General features: G+C 37.0%; 1 protein-coding gene across 1 annotated transcript in view; it reads right to left on the reverse strand.

Moving 5' to 3' along the window:
* Sgcg (sarcoglycan gamma) overlaps nt 1-27,236 on the reverse strand; it is a 78,217-nt gene that overhangs the window by 12,855 nt on the left and 38,126 nt on the right. The window contains exons 4-5 of the mRNA XM_071611332.1: nt 23,489-23,576; nt 9,025-9,144 (exon numbers count right to left, since the gene is read on the reverse strand). Coding sequence (XP_071467433.1) covers nt 9,025-9,144; nt 23,489-23,576 — 208 coding nt within the window. The remainder of the gene's footprint in view (nt 1-9,024; nt 9,145-23,488; nt 23,577-27,236) is intronic.

Genomic DNA, 27,236 nt, shown 5'->3' on the forward strand with positions numbered 1-27,236 from the left:
TTTAAGGATTCCTAATACCTTCACTTTTCTGTTTTCTATGATGGGGGCCAAACCCAGGGCGTTACACATGTTAGGCAAGCACTCTATCACTGAGCTACACTCCCAGCCCCAATGCTTTCATGTTTTCTTCACAATAGTACTAACTATATTAGCTTTGCTATTATAATTACTATTTTCTTTGTGATTTTACTTAAATGTGAAGACATGACAAATTATCACATTGAAAGCTCTCATTTTAAGAAATAATAGCTTATGGTACATAAGTGAAAGAGATTTAAATCAGCACAAAATGAAATTTTAAAATTACAACCAGATTTAGTAGCATGATTTACATAAAAACTAGCATCAGCTGAAATAAAGGAACACATAAATGAAGGTTAATGGTTCATGAAAATTATAATTAATGCAAATTATATTCAGATGAGAAACAGATCCCAATATATTCTAACAAGTCACATCTCTTTAAACTACCACTTAAGCAAACCTAAATGATAATGGGGACCATTATGTAAAGTAAGGCTATACTAAGCATTGGAGTTTCCACAATGAATTGTGCCAATCAAATTTTATAGTACAATGTTTGGTTCGCCTGAGTATAGACAACCATTTTGTGTTTGGTGGAGGCAGAAAATAATTTAACTCAGTAATTTGTATGATATTTGTACATCCTCTTTATTTTTTTCTTTCTTCTGCTTCTTCTGATTTGCAAGACATAAAAGAAAAAGTAAAGAACACCACAAACCAATCATTAGGCAGAGATATGCTAAGTATAGTTTTATATGAGAAGTAGATTTTTGTGTGGTTTAAATATCATCGTTGAGACATGAACGGTGCTTTGTTATGAGAGACCTAGGATGAGCTTTACAAATACAGATGGTCCCCAACTTAGGATGGTTCTTTGTATAATTGTTTAAATTTATGCTGGTGTGAAAGCAATATACATTCAGTAAAATCAGTACTTGAATTTTGATCTTCCTAGAATCATGATATGTGGCCCCATGCTCTCTTGAGATGTAGGGCAGTGGCAATAAGCTGCAGCTTCTGGTCAGGCCTGTGATCACACGGTTACTGTGTGTAAAATAGGCTGGATGTTAGATGATGTGGACCAGCTGTAGACTCATTTAATTGTTCTGATCACTTTTCAGGTAAGCTAAATTAATCTGGGAAGCTCGGTAGTTAGATGCATTGAAAACATTTAATTTGCAATATTTCCAACTTATGATGGGTTTATTGAAATATATTATAAGTCAAGGAGCATATATAATTCAAAAAATAATTTCTTTCCATAACTAAGTAATAGAAATGAAAGGAATATGGACCTTAAACTCTTATGTCATTTTTTATCTATTTTTATATAAACAAATGGTAAGATGACTGAAAAAAGAAGTGTCAAGACATTTTAATCTCTACAAAATATACCCTTTGTAAAACCAAACTGGAAACTATAGTGTATTTCAATTGCAGAAGCAATTTTTTTTCCTAGTGTGGGGATTGAACCCAAGGCTTTGTCTACCACTGATCTACACCCTCAGGCAATTTTTATTTGAGGATAGCTTCAATTCTTTTCCCCCTAAAAGCTGAAATTATTCAGTGTCAGTGGCACTATTTTTACAAAGAAATATAACTCAATAATCGGTTTTTACATACATTGCTGTGGAATTTAAAATTTTCGTTACTTCTGATATAATCATAATTAGTGATATTGTCACATGATGGTAATGTACATATAGGCAGATATACAACCTTTAAATAAGAGCAGCAGTTTCTCTATCACTGAAATTGTTAATGCCCCCATTATATGATCTTAATTATGTCATTACCATTTAGCCTCAAAGTATATATACTCCTCAGAACCTATTTGCATATAATAAAATGAATTTCCCTGCATGACTTCATAAAATGATTCTCAGTAAGTGGTTTTTCATTGGTCAATGTAAATATATTTCCTTTATTTTTGCACTCCAATTTCAATATTCCCAAACAAATTTTGATTAAAAATATAATTGGCAAAACACTTGTTCCTTGTAGAAAATAAAACACATTTATTTGAGATCATATAACCTAAATTTTATGTAGGAAAAAGAATTCTACTATAAGATAGATGACATTAATTAACCCATGCATTAAAGTCATCCTCTTAAAAATGTATATTGTTAATTCTGGAAAGTACAACCTAAAATGGAAAAAAAAAGTACAAAAGACAAATCCTTGTCTTTATAATGCTAACTTTTTATTTTTTTAAAAGAATATGTCACCAAGATTAGACATGATAGATAGTCTGGTCATTTCTACAGGGAAGTAGTAGTATTTATGTAACATCATTCTTCTCTTCTGGATTCTAGAGCATTTTATGATAAATGACACTCATGTGGAGCTCTGTATGTAGTAAGACTGTGGTAGAAGATGTTTTGAAATGGTGGTGAAAGCAGGTGAAACATTCATGTAATAGTGTCCAACAATCAGGGAGTTCATGGTCAGAACCCAACTGGGGGGAAAATGGCTCCTATTTGCTCCATTCTTCCCAACATGCTGCTATTTCTAGGTTCTTTCAGTTACAGGGGAAAAACAACAACCCAGAATTTACTATTAATACTTATGTTCAAATAGTAGGTAATATCCACTCAGATTTTTGTATCTAAACTGATAACCATTGAGGTTCATGCCACATATTCACTGAGCATTTTATGGGCTGATACGGGCTTTTCAATTGAAACAAAATAATACCATTGCCCGCCTCAGTGCCAAACTTCCACATAAAAGCTCTACTACCTCCCATTCTACTCACATTATAACCATTTCAACCATCTCTGGCCTTTCATAAAAACGCTCTTGTCAAGATAGCAGTGACTTCCATGATGATATACCCAAGGACAGTTTCTGTCATTTTCTTTTGATTCCACATTCTGGGAGCATGGGCTCTATTGGTACAAGAACACGGCTACCAAGATATCCCTTCCACCACACTGTCTCCCCTTTTCACTCTTTTTTTTTTTTCGTGGCTCTCTTCTTTATGGCCTCTAATGTTGGCATTTTTTTAGAGCTCAATTGGTGCAGGAAGCTCCTTCATATCTCCAGCCTCGACTTTTGCTCTGAGCAATAACTAGATCACATACCCAATAACTACTAAACTGACACATCCTCGTGGCTGTTTCACAAGTATCTTCAACTTACATACCTAAAATATGAAAAATTAATGCCTTCTGCTTTGCAAATGTATTCTTCTCCTCAGGCTTAGCCATTTTCCAGAGAGTAATGCCATTATCCAACAAAAAATTCTCTCCTGGGTTATCTGCCACCCATTTGATCTACTGACAAGCTCTACATGTCAGATCTTAATTTGGAGGAATTCACTTCCCTCTGTACCATTGCTACCATCTAGGCAGGTCACCATCGTGGATTGCTTGTACTACAATTAATGTCATCCTGTCTTAAGGCTTTAATTCTTGCCTTCAAACAATCTATCCACCCTTGCAATGATTAGACTGATCTTAAAATGTATGATAACTCAAGAGGTATGCCATTCAAAACAGTTCAATGTTTTTTCATTGCATTTGAACAAATCCCACATCTCTATAATGACCAACAAGTCCTTCCATGATCTGATCCCTTTCTATCTCCCCTCACATTAGGATTATTTCAAACTCAAACTCCATATGACTAAAACATAAAGACCATGAAATAATTATTACATAGATAAACTCTAAAAGAGAAGTTATCAAAATGAATATGAATGTCTTAAAACTGTTTTAGATTGGGTTCACAAAATAAAATTGAGCTAAATGCCACTTACAAGAGAAATGCAAGCAATTGAATATGAGGAGAATTCTAGGCTGGAAGTATAACTTAGAGACCATTTCACCAGGAGCCACTGAGGTCTTCTCGTAGATGGAAGTAATTACAGAGGAAGGTGATGCTTGAAGGTGATGCTTGGAGCTGATAGAACCATTTTGCATTCACAGAGGAATGTCAAAGTAGTTCCCAAGAGAAAAATATGGAATCAATAAATTACTCAGCCAGGAGCTACCCTTTCCAGACTTCTTGAGGCAACGTATGGCCTTATAGTTTGAGCCAGTTTTAATTGGGTCCTGTGGTAGGAGGTTCATCAGCTGTCCACAGGCTGTATCTCAAAGTTTTTGGTGATCTTGGATATGGGCTTGAAGGATATGGTGATCTTTAAGAACCTTCCAGATGTCTGTCTTTATGTCTCTTTATGGGACCTGGACCTATCCATGCTTATTTTCACTTCTTCAGCCGTTGAAATCTTCCTTCTGTAGGTCTGCTTTTGTTAGTCGTAAAGAATTTGTGGGAGACTCCAGCATTTCTACAGGATCACTCTGACTTAATGTAATCCTGCTCATCTGCTCAGAAAATGATAAAGAAGTTGCACTGCGCCTATCACTAGAGCTTATTAGTGGTGGGAACTGTATACGATTACAGGACCTTCTTATTTTAAACTTAATGTTGAGGAACAGAATCAGCCTACCAAATTATTATCAAGGTGCTAAAAAATACACTTGGGTAGCCTAATAATTTATCATCTGGCAGAAGTCATTATGGCAATGGTATGGAATATATCCTTTTGAAGACAAAATTTTGATGTTATTCCTAGAATATGCTCTGTAACTGGGGTTAGGAAGAGGCACACTAACTTGGTCACTTGGCAACTAATTCTATTTTGAAAGGGGGATGAAGCCTAGGTTAATCCAACTGAACTGGCGAAAGTATCTAATTTTCTCTATACATCTTACTTTAAAAACTATCTGTAGCTTCCTAGTTGACTAAGAAATTACGAATTAACAAAGAGTTTCATCTTTTTCTTTGGTATTATTTGAATAAAAGAGACAAATACAATGGCAAGAAAATGTTTCTGAGTCCAGTGAGGATTTACTATGAGTTAGAAGTTCAGAGAGCACTGTGTTAAATTTAGAGCACTTCACCCCTCCCTTGTAGCCCCATGCTGAGAGCAGCTGTGCCAATGAGAAAAGTGAAGCAAAGTGTTCCATTTCTTTTCCCAACCCCCACAGTGAGGCTCTCTCTCCTCTCCTACTGCTCCTCTTTCCTTGGCTGTCACCTGTTGCTACTTTTGCAGATCTGAGAAAAATCCAAAGGCTACTTAGAGTCAATCCACTTAAATAAGGATCAAACTCTCAGAGGAAGTAGTGGAGAAAAGTTTTTGTATGAGTTTATCTTGAGAGACTTGAGTTCATAAAAACATTCTATTATACTGAACAAAACTTAGTCAGAATTGTAGGAACTATGAAATTACATAAGTAAAAAATAAGTCTAGTTTTGTTTTGTTTGGTGATATTTCCCACCGTAGTTGGAATGGCATGAAGGATGCAATTTTTTTTTCTATTTCTGTGCTACTAATTATGACAAACTTAGCTGCTAGAAACCATGCCCATTTGTTAGCCCCAGGTCCTGTAAGTCCCAGGTCCTACTCAATGGGTTTGGCTGGGTTTTAAGCTTGGGGTCTCTCTAGGTGGCAGCTGGAAAATGATCCCACCTGGAGGCTCCAGGCAAGAGGCTGCTTCTCAGCTCATTTAGGTAGTTGGCAGAACTCAGTTCCCTGTGGTTGTAGGGCAGAGACTCTGTTTCCATGCTCTCTGCCCTGGTCCTCTCTCAGCTTCCAGAGCCACAATTACCTTGACACAGAGCCCCCTCCATCTTCCTGAACAGCAGAGCAATGAATCCTGCTTGCTCTTGAATCTCTCCAGCTCTCCCTTCTGCTACCAGGCAGAAAAACTCTCTGTTCCTGAAGGGTTCATGAAGTCAGATTAGGCCACCAGGATTATTTCCCTCTTGCCATGTAAATGACACACTCACAAGAGTGACATACTCATGGATTCCACTTTCACTCGCAAGGGAGGGAATCGTACAAGGGCAAAGGTTATCCTTAGAATTCTACACAATACCACAGTGGCACAATGTGGCTTTGTTCACTTAATATTTAACATTGGCAGTAAAACAATAATAGCCATATCGAGAGCGCCATCAGTCATCTCAAGGGTGAATATTAATCTGCAATATTAAAACGATCACTCCTTGAAGTTGTGCCTGTCAGGTCGTCATCCTTGTGGTTGATTTGTACCTTCTTCTTCAGGGCTGGCAAGTCTAACTTTCCAGTTCTTCTTTAGTTCGTAGTTTTGTCAGTGATCACATCATTTCTACTCCATTTTTGACTTCCTAGAATCCTGCATCTTAATGTGACAATCAATTTTTGTGGGATGCTACACAATATCCTACTATCAGTGATCCGTGGATACTGATGTTTGTAGTGTGAAGCACTGAGGGAAAGTACTCACTCAAGGTCACCTACTCACTGGAGCAGCTAGGATTGGACTCAGTCTGACCCTTAAAAAGTTAACCATTGATATTTTTGTTTTACCAATTATTTATTAATATCCATTCGTGCTTTACATTCTGCACAGAATGATAACCCTTATTTTTTCTTCTGATAAACTCGTACTCATCATTCTAAAACATCTTATTCCTTGGGAAATATTTTCTGACCCAGTTTGTCTCTCTTCCCATTATATCCTGGAATATCTGACTCCTTTATCTGGGTTGCTCCCAAATTCCTTTGTCCAGACATCTTTTATTGCGCTTAACACAATACATTCAACAAGTTAACTTGTGTTTCCATCTCCCCAGCCCAAATGTAAGCATTGTTTACAATGGAATTTAGCTTAATTAGTAAACACTAAACAAATGCTAATGAATTCCAGAAAAACATTATAAATTTAGGGTAGACCAGAGATTCTCAGCTGGGGTTGATTTAACTCCCCTTCTCCCTGAAGTTTTTGGCAGTGAGTTGAAACATTTTTGGTTGTCATAAATGAGGCAGTGAAGATGCTATTGGTATCTAGTATATAGGAGCTAGGAAACATCCTGCTGTAAACATCCTGCCATGCACAGAACTGTCCCCTTATCCACACCCAAAGCACCATCCAACTTGGAATGTTAATATTGTTATTGTTGAGAAAGTCTAGGCTACACAATACATAGAGAGTCAGACATTGGAGAGAAACAAGGAAAGTCAGAAATGTGGAATTTCTTGGTTTTCTTTAATTACAGGGGAAGCTAAGAACATATTGTTGAGCTGAGAAGAAGTAAGATCTGGTCACCCAGGTTGCCAAGGCAACAAGAATTTCATATTAGTATGATATCATAATGACAAGGAAGTTACACAGTCAGTAAAGTGGGGGTATATCTGTTCTAGTTTGCCTCACTGGAAAAAAAATGAGGATTTGGGGGAGAATTTTCTGCCTTGGACCAAAAAAAGAAAGAAAGAAGAAGAAGGCTTTTATTTATTTATTTTTAAAGGATAACTTGGGTGTGTCTTCTAGAAAGTGTCTACGTGTTGCTGACCTGTTGCTTTTTCCATTGACTCTGATCACATTAGCATAGGGCAGTGGTTCTCAGAGTGTGGTCCCTGAAACTACAGCACCAGCATCATCTAAAGTGTGTTCAAACTGCAGATTCTCAAAACCATTCCAGACCTACTGAATCAGAAACTCTGGGGGTGAATATAATAAATATGAGTATAATATAACAAAACGTCAAGGTGGTTTTGATGCATGCATGCCGGTAATAAATAATATAGTTGCTCTCAGTTTTTCTCATCTGTTCCACTAATGATGTTATAGCCTGGCATGAACTCTGGGCCAGGTAAAGTTGATTTTCCTAATTCTCTGTGAAGGATGGCGTGGGGCTGAGGCAGTGTAAGCTCATGTGTAGACTGTTTTTCCTGTGGATTCTATTGCTCTGTTCTGCAGTAATACTCTCTCCAGAACTCTGTTCTCCTTTGCACACATCAATCCATGTGATTCAGCAGTAATAGAAGAATAAAGATACTGTTAACAACCCACTCATAAAAGTGAGGAAACAGCCAACAAAGACAAAATAATTTCTTGAGGTCATGTAGCTAGTACTTTTTGAAGTAGGAATAGATTCTAGATCTGCAAAGGCTATATTTCTTATATAGAAGCTCCTTGATTTGTGAGGAGTTATATCCCAGTAAACCATTCATAAATAAAAATATTTCAGTCAATACTATTAGCATATAGTGAATATCATAGTGTAGCAACAGAGTACACAGTGTCAGTTGATTATGTGGCTAGCTGGGAGCTCTGGTTACTGTGCCGCCCAGCATCACCACATCAACTGCACACTGCTTCCCAGGGAGAGAAGTGGGACTTCAACCCAATATGTATTGCTTTCACCCCATCATAAAACTGAAAGCCTGTAAGTAGAACTGTCTAGGTCTGTACCGGGCAATTATCAATTTCCTTTAATACTCTTTCTAGTGTCATTCATTTTGTAATATCAGAGACACTAATGCCTAGAAAATACTGCAATACTACATAATACTGTATTAGGGCAGGGTCTACTTTCTAGGTCAGAAACATCTCGTTTTCATTTGAGAGTTTGGTAATATTAATAAGAGAATAATGTTGCTATTGGTTTTCAGAATGAGACAGAAGAGTATGGAATAGATTCAATAAGTATCTGATTGTTTATGCCTTCTACTCTTTACAGAAGTTTAGCAAGTGAATTTAGAATATGTCCTGAAAAACAATCTTTTCATTACATTTCATCTTTTTGTTAAATGTGAATACTATGAGAACTTATTCTACATTTTATTCACCAAAAGTGTTCTCTTTCCTTTTTCTTTTTTTGTAGAAATGTAGGAAATCCAAATACCTGATATAATGGGAATAAAATTAACCTGAAAAACAGATAATTGAATTATACAAATGTTAGAGGAATATATGATAAGCCTTTGGGTTACACCAATTGGCAAGAGAGAAAGGGTAAAATGTGGTGGAAGCCAGGAGGGGGAAGAGATTTCATTCTCCTAGGAGAGGATAACAAGAATTTCAAAAGTTATGCCACCAAGAGAAGTTAACAGATTCGAACTACGTTTTCTTATCTAATAAAGAGTCCAGAATAAAGTTGCCAAAAATACAAATGCAGAAGTGCATTCCATGAGATATTGTCTTTCTCAAGGTTACTACATACCAGTCACCCGAAGTTTATCTGTGCCAACCACAACTTCCTTTTCATCAACAGTAAAAAGTGGCTTTCCATCTTTGGAGTTGATCTGAAACTGCTGACTCTGGACTTCTACCATTTTAGGACCTGAAGGATCAATTAAAACAGTTTATTATAAAGTATTTACCATAGGCAATGTTGAAATCCTTATTTTTTACTATGCCATGTCATCCAGTACCAAGTAACTAAACATTTAGGATTTGCTATCAATAGTTTTATTGATTCTGTGACTAAAGTTTGTAAGTCTTAAAGCTTAAATCTATAATTAAAATTAATTTGTCAAGCACATGCTAATCAATATCAAATAGATGCATGACCATTTAAAAGATATTTTTTGTTCATATTTATAACATTATAATATGATTCTTCTACTCGTAATTAAATTTGTATTCTTATTAACCAGCTGAGGGCTTTGTATTCTCAAGTGCAAGGTTTGTGAAAGACCATCTTACAATCTGCTCACTTGAGGGGACCAAGTTCACCCAGAAGACAGTCAACCTCGACTCTCTCCTTTGCCATCATTCTCAGAAGAGGGCCTGCCCTGCTACAAACACTGCCATGCAAGAACTCCCTTGCATTTTTTCCCTTCTTCTGCTCTTAGGAAATTTTTATCTTTTTCACGCTCTCTTTTTTTCTGGTCCACTTTTCCTCCAACCTCAATCCCCTCACCTGGCTCTAGACCCACCAACTTCAAGCTCATTAATTTATTCCACAGATGACTAAATGTAGCCCACTTTGTGCTGGACACAAGAGACACTGTGCCCTGTGGGGTGTATTCCCTTATATTCATTTTTTTTTTTTACCCCTCACATGCCTACACCCAACTATGAATGAACCCTGGGCACTCATCCTTGCATGTGTGTGAGTGTGTGTGTGTGTGTGTGTGTGTGTGTGTGTGTGTTTCCCAATTTCTGTGCTTCCAGTCTCTCCAACCCAGGTAGCAGTATGGATCCTCTCTAGAACATAGTTTTATTATTTGCTTAAGAAACTGTAAGAATCCTCCAGTTATTTTATGCCCCCTTCATATTCTTGTCTATAAAAGGTAAGTTTATTTAGAAGTATATTATATCTTATAAACTTCTTGTGTGTTCTCATGTTCTTCATAGTATTTATAAATATTTGGGGGTAGAAATGAAGTAAATCATTTAATTTAATGTATTAATTAGTCTTAGACATGATCACCAGAGTATTTTTATATAATTCTATTAATTCCTACTTCAAAACTCTCCAGTAATAAATAAGAAATAAATGGTTTTGATAAGAGAAGTAGTTTTAATTGAAAACTCATTTCTCCCTGTCTCCTGTTTTTTAAGGAAGCCTGATAATTGTATGTATTTTTCCTCCTCTAAGACTCATGGTCAGTATTTCCCATATCTTGGTCACTGATATGTCTTACATATTTATTATATGAGGATGGATTTGTATTAAATAATAAAAACAAACTTATCTGATATGAAATCTAGGAAAGAACTGTAATAATTTACCCATTACAAGTTCACAGTTTTGGTTTTCAGAAGTTCTTATGACAATTCTAGGAAGTTTTGTTGAATGTCAGGGATTAAATTTAATTGGTTAATATTTTTCTGAAATAATAATTTCTTATACATTGATAAATACCCATCAAATGAATCTAGCTGCTTATTATTTGAATAGCAAAACCATATAAACCCTTACTCAAAGAAAATGCAAGGAAGTTAATCTATTCCATTTATCTCATTTATTGCATACTTTTAAAGATCCCATGCTAAGAACTGTATAGATGAATAAGAAGTAACTCATGACCTGTAGGAGTTCCTAGGCCACTAAGGAGAAAAGCATTAAGCCTAACGTCAGGACAGTCCGGTAAGTGCTGGATACAAGCATGGGCAGTGTTTGATAAGGGCCTTGAAAGGAATGCATCCTCCATTTTCTGAGATCAGAAACGGCCTCCAGGAAAAGATGATGTCTGAGCTGACCTTGAAGGAGTGAGGAAAGGGCACTGTAGTAGGAGGAACTGCCTGAGCAAAGGCATTTGGGAAAATAAAATTTCATCTCCATTTCATTAAAGAAAATGTTGGCATCGAATGTTTAAATTTAAATGTTTTCCACTTCAGAAAAAAAATTACTGTTCTCCAGGTGATAATAAACCCATGATCACTGAGTTTGTAATTAATCTTGTACCTTTCACTACCTTTCTACCAGTTTTTATGAACTCATTGGATATTGATTAGATCTGGGCAAGTAATCATCTTTTGCAGAGAGATCTTAAGAAATAAAATTCTACCTTGTTGATAAAATATACTAGTATAATATTTTTAATGGAAAACTCTTATACAAACGAAGAAAAGTTAATGGTTTTATAATCTGATTAATTTTAGTGAAAATTCTTCCTTAACACCCCAAATGCTTCATTAGCAAACGTTTTCCCCCTTGCAACATCTTTACTAAGATATCATTATTGAAAAACAAATATTAGAAAATCCTTTAAAAAAAAAGAAATGTGTATTCTGTTGCTGCAAATATGGCATTATAAAGTACCGGACAAAACTATGATAAAGTTTGCTCTCTACTTTTTTGGTGTATTATTTCATTTATTTATTTCATTATTTCATTTCACTTTATAAGTCAACATTAATGATCCTTTAAAATAACTCAATAAAGTGAAATAAAATGGAACCAGCCTTGAGAATTCTTTGAGCAGAAAAAGCCAGTTGATCCATGCAAGTGAAAAATAACTTATGCTACTTTTTGTTAATGTATCTGACAATCATAAACAAAATTTAAGTGGCCTTCCAAAAAGGGTGAAAGCTGATCACTTCTAACCATCCTCTGCCATCTGGAAACCCGCCTTGTAATAGTCCAGCATTGTATAAGGTCTAACATCTTCACTGTTGCTCTAAATACTTAAGCCAACCTGTAAGGCCAGCTTCTGAGCTTACTCTTATCACTTCCTGGTTGGACAACTGGTTTTTTATGCACAATGCGCCTTTTAAACTTGATCTGATTTATTTTTGACACCTGTTTAGCCTGACCCAATTCTTGAGGCCAGTCCATTATATCCCTGCAATGTGAACTTGTGGACCCACATTGACTAGGCAGATGCTCCCAAGCTGTTCACAGGAATTGCCTTGGAAGAATTCCTTTTCCTTGTTCCTGACTTGCTTTGTTGAAGTTTGACCATCTGTCTTTGTTGCAAAATCTTGGCTCTGTTTCTCATTCCTGATTCTCACTCTGACTATAAATACCTCTAAAGGCCATGGCTCAGACCTGCCTCTGAAACTTTTTCCACTTTGGACCTCCTTGGATAGGTTACCTTGCCTTGTCTCATCTTTTGGAGTCCTATTCCAAGTTTAAACTCAGTTCATCCCATCATTCCTCCATTTATTTACAAATATTTATTGAATGTCTACTAAATCTATAATAGTAGCCTGAATTAAGAATTGTGGCATTAGCTGGATGGAAAAAAAGTTCAATATTTGAGTATTGTTTAATCATATTATTATATACATGAATTCCTTGCAACATTACAGAGCCATTCAAATAATGCCATGAAGATGTTTTATTAAATTGGAAAATGATGAATTTATGGGTAGCTGAAGACAGTGGTGGCTCTGCAATAATCAACTTCCCCAAAATCTTCTCCCCAAACTATAAGGAATAGCTTTCCCAGCTATAAAAATTCTACACAGACCACACCCTCAGCAGGATTTGAAGAGAAGCTGAAAAATAATGGAATCAAGGAGAAAAATGTCCAAGTGCCAGGACCACAGCTGCGGAAATTCTTGCACAATTCTGGCCCATGGGAGCCTGGGAGCACTGAGAAGCCTATGGGGAAAGCAGAGGAGCTGCATTTGTGAAGGACTTACAAGGGATGGACAAAGTAATTACAGAAATGGATGCAAAATAGAGCTGGGATAGAACTTGTGATGTTGAGTGTCCGCTAAAGGTCCAATATAAAGGCTTGTCACCATGCTGGTGGTATAGGGACATTCTGGGGAACCTTTGATAAATGAGATCTAGTGGGAGGTCCTTAGGTCATGGAGACCTGGTCTCTTGGTTTCTCTGCTTTCTGGTTCAAAAGTGAATGCTCACTCCAACATGCACTCCCACCATAATGTACCACCTTCACCCCAGGCCTAGTCCAACAAGGCTGCCTGATCTTGGACTTGAACCTTCAGAACCATGAGTAAAAATAAACCTCTTTTTACTTCGTAAGTATCCTGTGTCAGGTATTTCATTATGGTAATAGAAAACTGTCTTAGATAGTAATAGTGATATTAGTCAATGCAGCTAACAAAGTAAATCAACTAGAGGCATATGATTCAACAGGAAAGTAAAACTACCTCTCACTGGCAGGTGATACGATAGTACATCTGGTAAACCCCAAAGATCCTGTCAAAAACAACTAAAACAATTTTTTAAAACTCAGCAAAGTAGCAGGATATAAGAATCAGAATACTTTTTTTCACTTCCCATTATTTTATTTTTTATTGCTATAATTATTCTACTTTATTAGTACTTATTCTTTTTCACATTTTTATTGGTACATTATAGTTGTACAAAAGGATGGAATTTGTTGTTACAGATTAATACATGCACACAATATAACCATATAATATGGCCACTATCACTGTCCAGCATTTCCCCCCTCCTTCCCTGCCTCCCACACCTCGGTCCCTTTCCTCTACTGATCTCCCTTTGATTTTTAGGAGATCCATCCCCACCTTTCTTTTCTTTTTTCCTCTCTAGCTTTGACATATGAGAGAAAACACATGACTCTTGACCTTCTGAGTTTGACTTATTTTGCTTAACATGATGGTCTTTAATTCCATCCATTTTCCTGCAAATGCCATAATTTCATTTTTCTTTTTGGCTGAATAAAACTCCTTTGTGTATTTATACCACATTTTCTTTATCCATTCATCCATTTATGGACACCTAAGCTGGTTCCATATTTGGCTATAGTGAATTGTGCTACTATAAACATGGGTATGCATGTATCACTGTAGTAAGATGACTTTAATTCATTACTGAGGAGTGATACAGCTGGATCATATGGTTGTTCCATGCCTAATCTTTTGAGGAACATCCTTACTGATTCCCATAGTGGTAGTACAGTCCCACCAACAGTGTAAAAGTGTTCCTCTCTTTTCATATCCTCTCTAGCATTTATTATTATTTGCATTCTTGATGACTGCCATTCTGACTGACCTGAAATGAAATCTCAGTGTAATTTTGCATTTTCCTAATTGCTAATGATGATGAACAATTCTTTCCCCATTTATTGGCCATTTGTATTTCTTCTTTTGAGAAACGTGTGTTCAATTCATTTGCCCATTTATTAGGTTGTTTTTGTGAAAAGTTTTTTGAGCTCTGAATACATTCTAAATATTAATCTTCTGCCAAAGAGTAGCTTGAAAAGATTTTCTCCCATTAGGTAGCTTCTCTCTTCACATTTCTAATTGTTTCCTTTAGCATACCTCTTAAACAAATGGTGTTGGGATAATTGGCCAGGGCTTCATGCATGCTAGGCAAGAGCTCTGCCACTGAGCCATATCCCAAGCCCAATAATTCCAAAGTAAGTGAAAACACATTCTATTGGTGAGGCTGTCAAGAGACAGGCATCCTCTTACATTGCTGGTGCAGAATGCCTGCATTGCCACAAACTTCTAGAGGGAAATTTGGCAAAACCTGACAAAAGTAAGTATACACATATTATCAATCCCACTTCTAGCTACCTTAAAGGTTGCCTCTAAGAAAACAAAATACTTATGCAATGGGCATACTTTGTGGCAATATTTATAATAAAAAATATTGATACCTGCATATATGAGTGGATGATTTAACAACTATAAGATGTCTGTCAATGGAGTACTGGGCAACTATTAAAAAAAAACAATGAGGGAGAATCTATGAATTGATATAAAGTAATTTCCAGGATGTACTGTTAAATAAAAAAGTAAAGCATAAAAACACTATCTATTGCATACTACCTTTCATATAAGTATGAAGGGGATATCAGAAAATACACATGGACCTGCTCATTTTTACAAACAAAAGGGTAAAGTCAAAACTAAAGACTGGTTACCTACAGGTGTGGAAAGGAGGTCACATTGAGTGCAATGGTTTATGCTGATAGTCCCAGAGCCTTGAGAGGCAGAAGCAGGAGGATGGTAAGTTCAAAGCCAGTTTTAGCAACTTAGTGAGGCCCTAAGTAAGTTAGCAAGACCCTGTTTCAAAATAAAAAGGATTAGGGATGTGATTCAGTGGTTGGGTGTCCCTGGGTTAGATCCCCAGTACCAAAAAAAAAAAAAAAAAATGAAGTCATACTTCTCTGACCAGATATTCTTGTTTCGATATGACTTTGCCAACCACAATAATGTTACACACTCTCACTGTTACACATGTCCTTAAAAAATAAACATTGTGTTGTCTTTAAAGCAAATTCCTGTTTCTCTCTCTCCCTCTCTCTCTCTCTCTCTCTCTCTCTCTCTCTCTCTCTCTCTCTCTCTCTCTGTCTCTTTTTTGGTGCTGGGGATTGAATCCAGGGCCTTGTGCATGCAAGGCAAGCACTACCAAATGAGCTGTATCCCCAGCCCCCCGTTTCTCTTTTTGGATTAGATTTTTCAAAGTACAGTGCTTCTAAAATTTTAAATGTATGGAGGCATTTTTTTTGGTTTATTGTTTTTCAGAGCAATTAAAATATAGCATTATCCTTGAAGTGGAATGTAACTTCATTCTATCTCTTTTTCTCCCCAAAGTCCACCTTATGATGCCAGGTGCTTTCTTCTGAAAGAGAACCTATAGTTAATTGGGTATTCTGGATATAACACATCATCATAAAGTTCTATTTATTTGTGGAACTGAAAAATTGACTTATTTTGGTTTTCTTCCTTTTCTGTGGGTATTTCCTGTCACTGCCATTGCTAGTCTTGTATTCCTGTCAGTCCTGAGATTTTTTATGCCAATGTTCAAAATTCTTAAGCAAAAATACCTGTGTATTTTATGTATGTATTTCTGTTTGGGGACTTTCCTGGAGCATGCCTGAGTATGTTCCTCAAATGTACTGGGTAGATTTTCTGCAAGTCTTCATGGGTGAGAACTCAACTAGTGCTGAGGGTGGCAGCCCCTCCATGAACTTGCTGCTCAGCTTCTTGGAAAGTTCTTATTATTCTTCAGGGAAGAGTGCTACACATCCACCCAACCACATGGGCATCCTCCTCCTCCATGACACTGGCTCTTTCCCACTGAACTTTACCCTTCTCAACATTCTCTTCCTCTTTTTCAACTTCCAGAAATTTCCCTCTTTGTAATGTAATACTTGGCATCTAACTTGGCATCTAATGCTCATATTTTCACATTTTTGCTTCTACCAAGGTCTTTGTAGGCTTGCCCCAGAATTTCCTCCATAACATCTGACGCTTTGATACGCAGAACTGAATTCAAGTTCTAGCAGATATCATCACATGTTTATGTTTGTTTGTTTTAGACTGGGGCAATTTTTGAGGGGCCTTTAAGTCATGGTGAGAACATCTAGATGTTCTTTTTTTAGCATTGATTCTTTCTGTCATGCCTTCTCCAGAGTTCTTGTCCATAGAAAAACTGTTGGCTATGGTCCTAAACCATAATATGTGGGTGCAGCATAAAGAAGGCTCTTGGTTACTTCTCTTTGATGGAGATGCAGACTTCTCTGCATAAGGTGATCAAAGCTAAAGAAAAAAGACTCATGAATATCCACCAGTCTGGAGACAAGGTCAATTAATATCATCCTCAGGGGCTGGGGATGTGCTCAAGCAGTAGTGCGCTTGCCTGGCATGCACGGGGCGCTGGGTTCAATCCTCAGCACCACATAAAAATAAAATAAAGATGCTGTGTCCACCGAAAACTAAAAAAAAAAAAATATTAAAAAAGGAAATTCTCTTTCTCTCTCTTTAAAAAATTTATCCTCAGTTCATACTTCACCTTAGAATACTCTAGGCTGCTTTAGTAATTTTTCTGCAGAACCTTGAATGGTTAGAAGTTTAGACTCCTTTGCTAGAGTTAACTTTTTTTTCTCAAATTCTTTCAAAACCTGTTCCAAACTTGTGCTGTGTTTGGAGCTCCTCTTTCCCATGTATTCTTCACTAAGAAGGTCTTTCATTTTCATATTCTGAGTTGCCATACTTTCTTTCCTATTTCCCTAGAAAGGATTTTAAAGCAGTAGCCTATATCTTAGTGACTTTAGAGATATGTACTTGTGGTAATGCTTGACAGTTCTTGCATCATTCCAAATGTTTCTTGCATTGAGTTCAACTATTTTACCCAAAGACATCTTTGTAAGTTGCATTACTATTCTTAACATTATGTTCATGAAATTCTACAATACTATATTCATCTTATAATACTTATGTTTTATATTTATATCAGATACACACTGAATATATAGTCTTTCTCAAAAGCTTACCACAACAATTCTTTGAATAGAGAAGTTCAATGAACTCTAACAAACTTGATGGACCAATGAGATTCTTATTTCTCAGTAAGATCAAAGCCTTGAAAATGTCATTGAAGTTTTGGATCCAAGACTGTGACTGTAGCAGAGCAGATCTTTCAGTATTGAGGAAAGTGATTTAGATTTCTGGGTGGCATTAACTAGTTTAGTCAGTGTTGTCCAGAGAGACAGGACCAGTCAGGGACACACACACACACACACACACACAAGTGCAGATTGATAGATAGGAGGACAAGATAGATATATGAGGAGGAATTTATTATGGGAACTGGTTCATGATTACAGAAGCTGAGAAGTCTTACAACAGACCATCTGCAGCTGGAGACCCAGGGATGGTCAGTAGCATGACTTAGCCCAAGTCTAAGGGCCTCAGAACCAGGGATGCTGATGGTATAATTCTCAGCCTGAGGTTAAAGTTCTGAAATACCAGAGGGGATGCTGATGTTAAGTCCTAGAGTCCAAGACTGAAGATCCTGGGGTTCTAATGTACAAGGGAAGAAGGATGAGGGCATTCAGGAGAGAGAGTGAATTCATCTTTTCTCTGCCTTTTTTGTACTATTCAGGTTCCCAACTGACCAAATGGTGCCTGCCTAAAATAAGGGTGGATCTTTTCCATTTAGTCTGTCTAACTGCATACCATCACCTCTAAAAACAGCCTCATAGATACACCTAGAAATAATGCTTTACCAGGTGAAGAGGAATTCTTTAATCCAGTCAAGTTGACATTTAAAATCAACTACCACAAACATAAACATCAGCAGCTCCCCTACTGTTATGGTGTGAATAAGTGGTATCCCCCAAGAGCTTATGTGTGAGACAATGCAGAAATATTCAGAAGTGAAATGATTAGATTATGAGAACTTTAACCTAATCAGTGAAAATTCATTTGATTATTAATTTTAAAGGACTTCTGTACTGAATGGTAAATATAGACAGTTGGGGTGTGCCTGGAGGAAGTAGGTCACTGAGGGCAGACCTTTAGAGATTATATCTGGTCCCCAGGCTCCTCCCTCTTTCTCTGTGCCTCCTGGCTACCATGTAAAACAGCTTACCTCCACCATTCCATTCTGTAATGATGCTCCACATTACCACAGGCCCAGAGTGATGGAGTTGGCTGACTATGGACTGAAATCGTGAGTTCAAAAAAACCTTTCCTCCTCTAAGTTGTTCTTGTCATGTATTTTGGTCACCATGATGATAAGGTGACTAACACACAAATTGGTGGCAGGCCGAGGTTGTTGCTGTGACTAATCTGACCATTTGGTTAAGAAGTTTTTGGAACCGGTTTGAAGAAAGAGTCTTATATTTTTAAATTTTTTTATTTTTATTTTTTTAAAGTTAAGAGATTCAGGTTGAGAAAGTCTTAAAATATTGTAAACAGTGCTTAGTAGGTGATTCTGGTTAGAACTCAAAAGACCAAAACGCTGAAGGAAATGTGGACAGTAAAGACCGGGCTTGTGAGGTTTTAGAGTGGACCAGGGATTCTACTAAAAATTAAGCTAGAGGCCATTTGTGTTACATTCTGACAAAAAGACTTGTCTGTATTTCGCTCATGTGCTGAGACTTTCTGTAAAGCCTAATTTAAAGGTCATGGACTAATCAATCCGGCAGAGAAAATTTCAAGACAACACAACATTCAGGTGGTGGTGTGGGTATTGCTGACAAAATTTTATCCATTTTACTGTAAGAACCAGGAGCAAAAACCAGAAAACTAAATTTAAACACTTGCAGTTTAGACAAAAATGTACATATAAAACTGGGGCCATAAAAGGTGGGTTGTTAGAGAGATTATAGAGAAATGTAGACAATGCTTTGAGGGCATTTCAAAATCAGCAAGACCACACCCATCATGGGGTCAAAGGTGTAAAAGAGAAAACTCCTTTTAAAAGACATTATGGGAGCACCCTGGGTGCCTAAAAAGCTATTTCTTCAGAATCTGTTTTCACAGTGCTCAGTCTCTCAGGGATTCAAAAGCCACTATGGCTGTGATCCAAGGTGGGTGGGGGGTAGCTACTGCTCAAGCAGGTGATAAACCTTGGCATTGCTCATGCTGTGCTGTTTCCTCAGGAATGCAGGATACTAGAGTTAGAGCATCATGGAGGCTTCCACCGAGATTTCAAAGAAAAGGCTTAGAAGGTTAGGCAAATTTTAATAGGGTCAAAATCCCTGTGGGCTACCCCTGAGAGGGTGATGCATGTAGCAGTCAAGGAAAAGCTGAAGCTAAAATGGAGACCCTAGAAATTAAGAGATACTAGTAATGTGGACTGTCTCCCAAAATGAAAAAGCTTCCAGCTCTGGAGAGAGCTAGCCTGAGAGAGGCCATGTGGGCTGCAACAGGCAAGGCCATAGGAGCAGGAATGCAGAGATTTTTGTAGATCACATCTCACTGCCATGTGCCCCTGATGTCAAACATGTTGCTGCAGGAACTAATGTTTGCCTGGCTGGTTTTGGTTCCATCTCTTCTGTCTATTCCATTCTTTCTCCCTTTTAAAATGGAGACATTTACTCTGTGCTATTGTATGTTGGATATATGTAATATTTTTTTACTTTTATGGGGGCTCACAACCAGGAGTTTGTCTTGAGGCTCAGATGTGACTTTAAATTTGCACTTTCGGGCATTGCTAAAACCGTTAAGACTATTTGGACTCTTAAAGATAGACTAAATGCATTTTGCTTTGTGAGATAGACATTCAGTTTGGCGGACAGGGGATGAATGTTATGGATTAGCTATTAGGTGTCCCCCAAAGGCTCATGTGTGAGATAATGTTGCAATGTTCAGAGGTGAAAGCTGTAACCTAATTGGTGAATCAGTACATTTGCTAGGTTGATAATTGAAAGTTTGACTGTTCTGATGGTAACTATAGGCAAGCAGGGTGTGGTTGGAGAAAGTAGGTTATTGGAGGCATGGCCTTGGAGATTCTATCTTGTTCCTTGACTCCCCACCCCTGCCCACTCTGCTTCCTGGCTACTATGAAGTGAACAACTTTCCTCTGCCATGCCCTTCTTCCATGATGCTCCCTCCACCTTACCACGGACCCCAGAGCAAACTTTTCCTACTCTAAGTTGTTCTTGTAAGGTGTTTTGGTCACAGTGATGAAACACTGACTGACAGCTACTGTGTTTACTTCATTGTAATTTGAAGATCTCCACAGGGCATTTGTCGTGATTAGACTGCCTAAACTGCAGACATCCCTTGAGGTAAAGGCCAGGGACATACTGGGGGCATGTTTATACCTAGTTTTGGTGGTTGTTTATGTAGGACACATTGGTTGCAGCCTGGCTCAGTTCTCAGAAAATTCATCTCTTAGCCATACCAACTGGGATAGGTGCAATTTACACACTTCTTGATGTGTCTTTTATTTTTAAGCTGTGATTGATTTTTGCTATTTGAAATTAAAGGAAAATTAGCTCTAATAACCAGAGCTGCATATACCTCTAGTAAAACCCCCTTGTTGTTGCTTATGATTTGGCATCATTTAGTTCAAAGACTTGAAATGCCAGTTCCTAGAACACGCTTTGTAATGTTTGATTTCCTTTGGAATTTAATCAGTATTTTTGGTTTTGATTGTATTGCATGTCATTTCCCCCCCTAGTGGTTGAATAGAAAATAGCTATTCCTTTAATTAAATAGGATTAATTTGGCTACTTCCCATAAATTACAACTTAATATCCAAACTGGCTCAAGTTTACATCTTCCAGGAAATGTGAGGCTGGAAGGATTTTGACTGTGGGAAGTCATTTACTGAAAAGGCTCTTGAATTTGGTCCTCAACATAATAGACTTTCTGGACAAAGGTTTAGGATAAGTCATGAATTTAGAAACAATGTGGCATGAGTTTAAAACTAAAGATTTGAGGTTTAAATTTTTGACCAAAGTAATTTCAATGGGTAACTTAAAAACAACAACAACAACAACAACTGTATAACACCTAGTCATTCCTTGGTGACAGAAGTGGAAACTATGTTTGCAACCAATAGAATAGTTACTGACATGTAATTTCAGGAAATTGATGGGCAGGAGGACTAGTGGAAACAGCCAGCTGAGAGAAGCACTTCTTGGGTCATTCCTGTTTTCACTTTTCAATTAAGTGGCTATGTGTTCTTGAAAAAATTAGCTTTTCAGTACTTGCATTTGTCTACCTATGAAATGAGAGGCATGTTTGTATTATTTCTGAGCTCTTTGTTTGCTACATGTAAACCCATATTTAACAAAAAGATAAATAAGCAAATGAGTATTTATGCAAATTAAGTTTTACAAGAGTAAATAATTCTACTTTTGGTGCTTCTAAGTAATAATTGCATATTCTTCATATGTTATGATAAAACAGCATATAGAAACGTACACAGGCATTCAATATGCGTTTTGTATGAATGTGAAAAATTAGCAAAACCCCCCACAAACATTTAAAATCTAGGCAGCTAAGGATTTTAAAGAAATGATAAAAATTGTAATACTGTATAACTCATTAGGAAAATAGAATTTGATATCCCAAGTTTCAAGAATATGGATGTTAGGTCAACTCAGGTCCATTTCTAGAGCAACTGGAAATTTCACTGGACTGAGTGATCAAATGTTTCATTTTTAAGTGAAAGAAAAATGCAATTCATTATTCAGAATATGCTATAAAAATTAAAACAATATAAAAAATGGAACACCTTGTATCAGTATAATAAAAGTCATCATCTGGTTAATGTATGCTGTTTACAGTGCAATGGAAGTTATCAGCTTGCATTGGCAGTGCACCTTTTATCTCTCTCCCGATAATCACAAGGGCAATCCAGTTTCCTAGATTCAACAGATCTGTATAGGATTGAGGTATAGAGAATGACATGCATTCTTTCCACCAGCTCTTTTGTTATTTCTATCACCTACAGTTGCTTCTCAAAATCCATGAGGATCCCCATAGATGCCCAAATCCACAGGTGCTTAAGTTCCTTATATAAAATAGCACAGTATCTGCATATAACTCCCAATATTTCTCTATGCTTTAAATCATTCTTATGACTTAGGATACCGAATACAATGTAAATGCCATGAAAATAGTTGCTATAGTATATTGTTTAGAAAATAATGAGAAAATAAAGTTTATACATGTTCAGAATAGATACAATTAAAAAATTGATTTCCATTTGTGGTTGGTTGAATCTGAGGATGAGGAACCTACAGATAAAGAGGGTTAAGTGCATATTCTTTCTTGCTGGTCCTTTTCTCCTTCTGCCAGCTTCCATGTGACCTCATTCCTAGGGAACCTTATTCTATGTCATTAGTTGATTGGATAGGTGTGCATAGCTGACCCAAAGGCCATTGGTTGAATGATTGAATTGGGTTAATTAGGGGACTTTGTTGACATTTTAGAATTTGTATAATTTGAGATGACAGTGGTTGATGCTGAGAACAACAGAACCAGGGAGGCCCTGCAGGATCAGTAGAGACAGAAGTGATGCAGCCATATACCCGAAAGGAACTGATGGGTGGAGATACCCTGGAAAGGAGGAGAATGGAGCATATGGGTAGAAGGAGAGAGAGAGAGAAGTGAGAAAAATGGAAAGAGTGACATATGAAGAAAGGAGGAGGAGATGATGTATATGCTTTTGGCACTCAGCTCTGGTTCTGTTCTCTTGAGAACAGCTACTTTAGTTCTTTTACTTTGGTCACTAAGAGGTGTGTGTATGCGCATGCGCTATAATAAATATTCTCTTCCTTTCACTCAGTTGAAAGGTCTTCTATTTCTTGGAAACAAAACAATTTGGATTAAAGCATTTCATACTGTGCTTCCAGCTTCTTTACCCCTTCCTTTGGTATTAACCATTCTCTGTGGTCAACACATTATATAATTTAGAAAATTTATGATTTCTTACTCATAAATAAGCTTTGAATTCCTTAGAATAAAAATTAATTTATCTGTGTAGCACTGCTCATGGACCTCATGCATACAAAGTGCTGAGAGGAAGTTGGACTCACCCACTTTCAACCTGCCTGTGACCTCCCCTTCTGAGTTGCGTGCATTGACGGTAACATTCTGAGTTGACTGCAGAAGCAGAGATGAGTCCTAGAAAGAGATTTACCAAATCAGCTAAATATATCATATCTTCATATCTGTAGAAAAAGCCAGAGTTATATAAAATTTCTCCATTGCCACAGATCCTAGAACTCTATAAATTTTTGGCTAAAACCGTGAAAAATCCTGGATTACATTATGTTAAAGAAATAAATGTATAAACTTTTTTTATAAACTATAACAATTTTATGGGTTTGTAATGCTATGCATACTGTTTACAACGTGCCAATCAGTTTTCAAGATAAATGCCTGATATGATCAAGTTCAAATTATTGCTTTTTCTTTTCCAAGGAATTCGAATTCTTTTGCTGTTATTTATGACCAAAGAAGACGTATTTTAAGGAGAGAAATTAGATAATAGGAAGGTGGGTGAATGAGGAGAGCCTGATTGATGGGTATCAGGTTAGAATTAGGCATAAGAAATTCTGGGGTGCTATTGCACAGTAGGGTGGCTATAAATAACAATAGGGTGACTATAGATAACAAAAATACTATCCATTTAAAAAGGCTGGGAGAAATAACTTTGAATGTTGTTACCTTAAAGAAAAGATGAACATTTGAGGAGATAGTTACATTTAAGCTGATTTATTTATTTATTTTTATTTTTGCTTCTTATTTTAAATTTTTTTTATTGGTGCATTATAATTGTACATAGTGGTGGGATTTGCTGTTACATATTTGTACATGCAGGTAATATACCAGTATAATTTGGCAAGTATAATTATCTAATATTTCCCCTTTTAACCTGATTTAAACATTACCTAATGTATACATATATCAAAACATCACGCAGTACTATATTAATATAAATAATTTTTATGGTTTTATGTGTCAGTTAAAAATAAATTTAATTCTAAAAAAGTTTTAACAATTTGTTGGGTGTCTTTGTTATCTGAACTTTTTGTTGGGAATTAAAGTCATGAGCAAGTAAGTGTTTTCTGGGTTATCATAATTTTGAATGATTGCCTCTGTTATGTAGATGATCTTGCATTTATATAAATAATTGCTTTCAACAGGACTGCAGTAATCTGACTGTGGGACTCAGGGGTTAATGTTTCATGCAGAAGAACTGAATGTCCTCCCAAAGAATAGGGAATTATGTGATCTTTCAAGTGATGTTCATTTTGCCCAGTGATGTGACCTCAATACTTGTTTTTGCATTGTTAGAAAATAACTATCATGATTAGAAGAGTTAACACTTTTACCAATAGTTTTAGCTGGGATTCCCTCATTTCATCTTCTACGTTATGAAGTAGGTACCTATTATAGAAATGAGGTAATTGAGTTCAGACAGAGTAAATTACTGCTCATCCAAAGTTATACCTGGCAATGACAATTCCGTGATGGAATGCAATCTTTAGATGCCACCGCCCAGCCCCTTTTGTACCTTTCTGTTGGATGGGAGAGCAGGTTAGAGCTGTAAGATTCATTCCCTTGTCTATACAAATTCGGCTCTTTTGGGGTTCACTTTGGGTCGTTTGAGCCAACAGGCACTCTCCATCTCTTTTACTAGAAAAGGACTGCCTTCTACTGTGAAGGCAGGGAAGCTAAATGCTTGTTTGCCCATCCTGTCCTATAGCTAAGGGTAGCCAAGTGACAACTCTGGTCAATGAGATGTGAGCTGCAGTCTGCTGAGGGCAGGGCAGGGAGTTTCTAGGCAAGCTCTTGCTTTCTAATGGAAGGCACACAGGCACCAATATGGCCCGTTGCTCTGCCATGGGCCGTGGATATGGTCTAGCAGTCGTCTAGTGAAGGGGCGGAGGGAAGCAGAGGATGGCAAAGATGCTGGAGCCAACCTTTGCTGAGTTCTGAACCAGTGCTGACCTTGCCCCTCCTGCTTCTTGTTAAGTAAGAATAGAAAAACTTTTGCTAGTTTATGCCACTATTGGCTGAGTATCCTGTATTTCTGTTTGGATCCCAAGGTCTCTCAGTCTTACAATAGTGGCTTTGGGCTTCGGTCCTCAGTGACATTCCAGTCCTGGCCTTGCGTCTTTATGGCCTCCTCCCCACAGGTGTGCAGCTTTATTCAAGGGGGACGGGCAGTAGTTACAGCTGTTTTCTGCCTTCCTCACTGTCTCATGCAGTGGTCTGGCTGGAGTCTCATCCATGTAGGTGACATTTTGATTCTTGTTATTCTGTGGGCTTTGGCTGTAGGTTACCTGCTTCTTTTCAGGACTGTGAATCTCAAAGATAATTATTTTGAGTAAAACGTTATCACCAGGTGTTATGGTTTGGTTATGAGATGTTCCCCCAAATTTCAAATGGAAGAATTCTTAGATGTGAAATGATTAGGTTATGAGATAATATAATTGTTGTGTAAATCTGATACGGATTAACAGGGCCGTAACTGTAGGCAGGTAGGGTGTTGCTGGAGGAGGTGGGTCACTGGGAGCATGTCCCTGGTGAGGGGAACTCTCTCCCTCTCTGCTTCCTGGCTGCCATGTCCTGAGCTGCTTTCCCCTGCCATGCCCCTCTGCCATGATGTTCTGCCTCACAAGGGCCCAGAGCTATGGGGTCAGTTGACAGTGGACTGAACCTCTGAAATCATGAGCCAAAATAAACTTTTCTTCCTCTAATTTGTTCTTGTTGGGCATTTTGTTCAGAGTGAGGAAAAAGCTGACTAAAACTCCAGATAGTTCTGTCTCATTTCTGTTTGTTCATAGTATGTTTTTAAATATAGGTTGAGCAGTGCTAATTTGAAAATCCAACACCCAAAGTGCTCCAAAATTTGCAATTTTTTGAGCATCAATATGATGCTACAAGTGGAAAATTCCACACCTGATCTCATATGATGGGTTACAGTTAAAATTCAGGTGCACTACAAATATTACATAAATTACCTTCTGGCTATGTGTATAAAGTGTATATAAAGTATAAATGAAATTTCATGTTTAGACTTGGGTCCTATCCCCAGGATAGTTCATTATGTTTAGGCAAATATTTCAAAATATTTTTTAAAAAACCCAAATCCCAAACACTCTGGTTATTAGAATTTAGATTAAGGGATATTAAACCTATAAAGCCTTTTTGTCTTATCAGAAATAATTTTTATGTATTTGGGTTAATGGGCAGAGTGAGTGGATTTAAGGCATTATTTCAGTATTGTTTTCAAGGAGTTATTGAATAATCAGACATTAGAGATCAGAGCACCATGCTGATTTATATTTATAATGAAGAAATTCTTTTAGTCCAGCATTGTAGATAAGTGAATTATGTGGCAAATTTTGCAAGTTTATAAAGTAATTTATGTTCTATAATTTTATGTAAAATTACTTTCTAGACTTACCTTTGAAAAGAAAACTAACATATCAGTGCATACAGAAGTGGTGAGGCACAGTTTTGTTTGGTGGCTGCTACTGTTGGAAGGTCAGATTAGTTACATAATTCTGTACAGCTTTGTTATCACATACTATTCAAATTGTTCCTGTAATTTTATGTGTTGATTGACATATCCATTAATGCCACATTATGAGACTTTAATATGTGCTTATCTGAAATATTTTTGCAATTTTGCTCCCTGCTTTTTTTTTTCAAAGTGTACCGGAGATGAAAAAGTCTGATAAAATATTACTGAAAGTTATTAATTCCAGAATATTACATTCACTCTGATTTAGTCACCTGATATCTATCATCAGGTTATTTTACCAGTCC

The sequence above is a fragment of the Marmota flaviventris genome, chromosome 4 (genome assembly GCF_047511675.1).
Source record: "Marmota flaviventris isolate mMarFla1 chromosome 4, mMarFla1.hap1, whole genome shotgun sequence".
Taxonomy (NCBI): domain Eukaryota; kingdom Metazoa; phylum Chordata; class Mammalia; order Rodentia; family Sciuridae; genus Marmota; species Marmota flaviventris.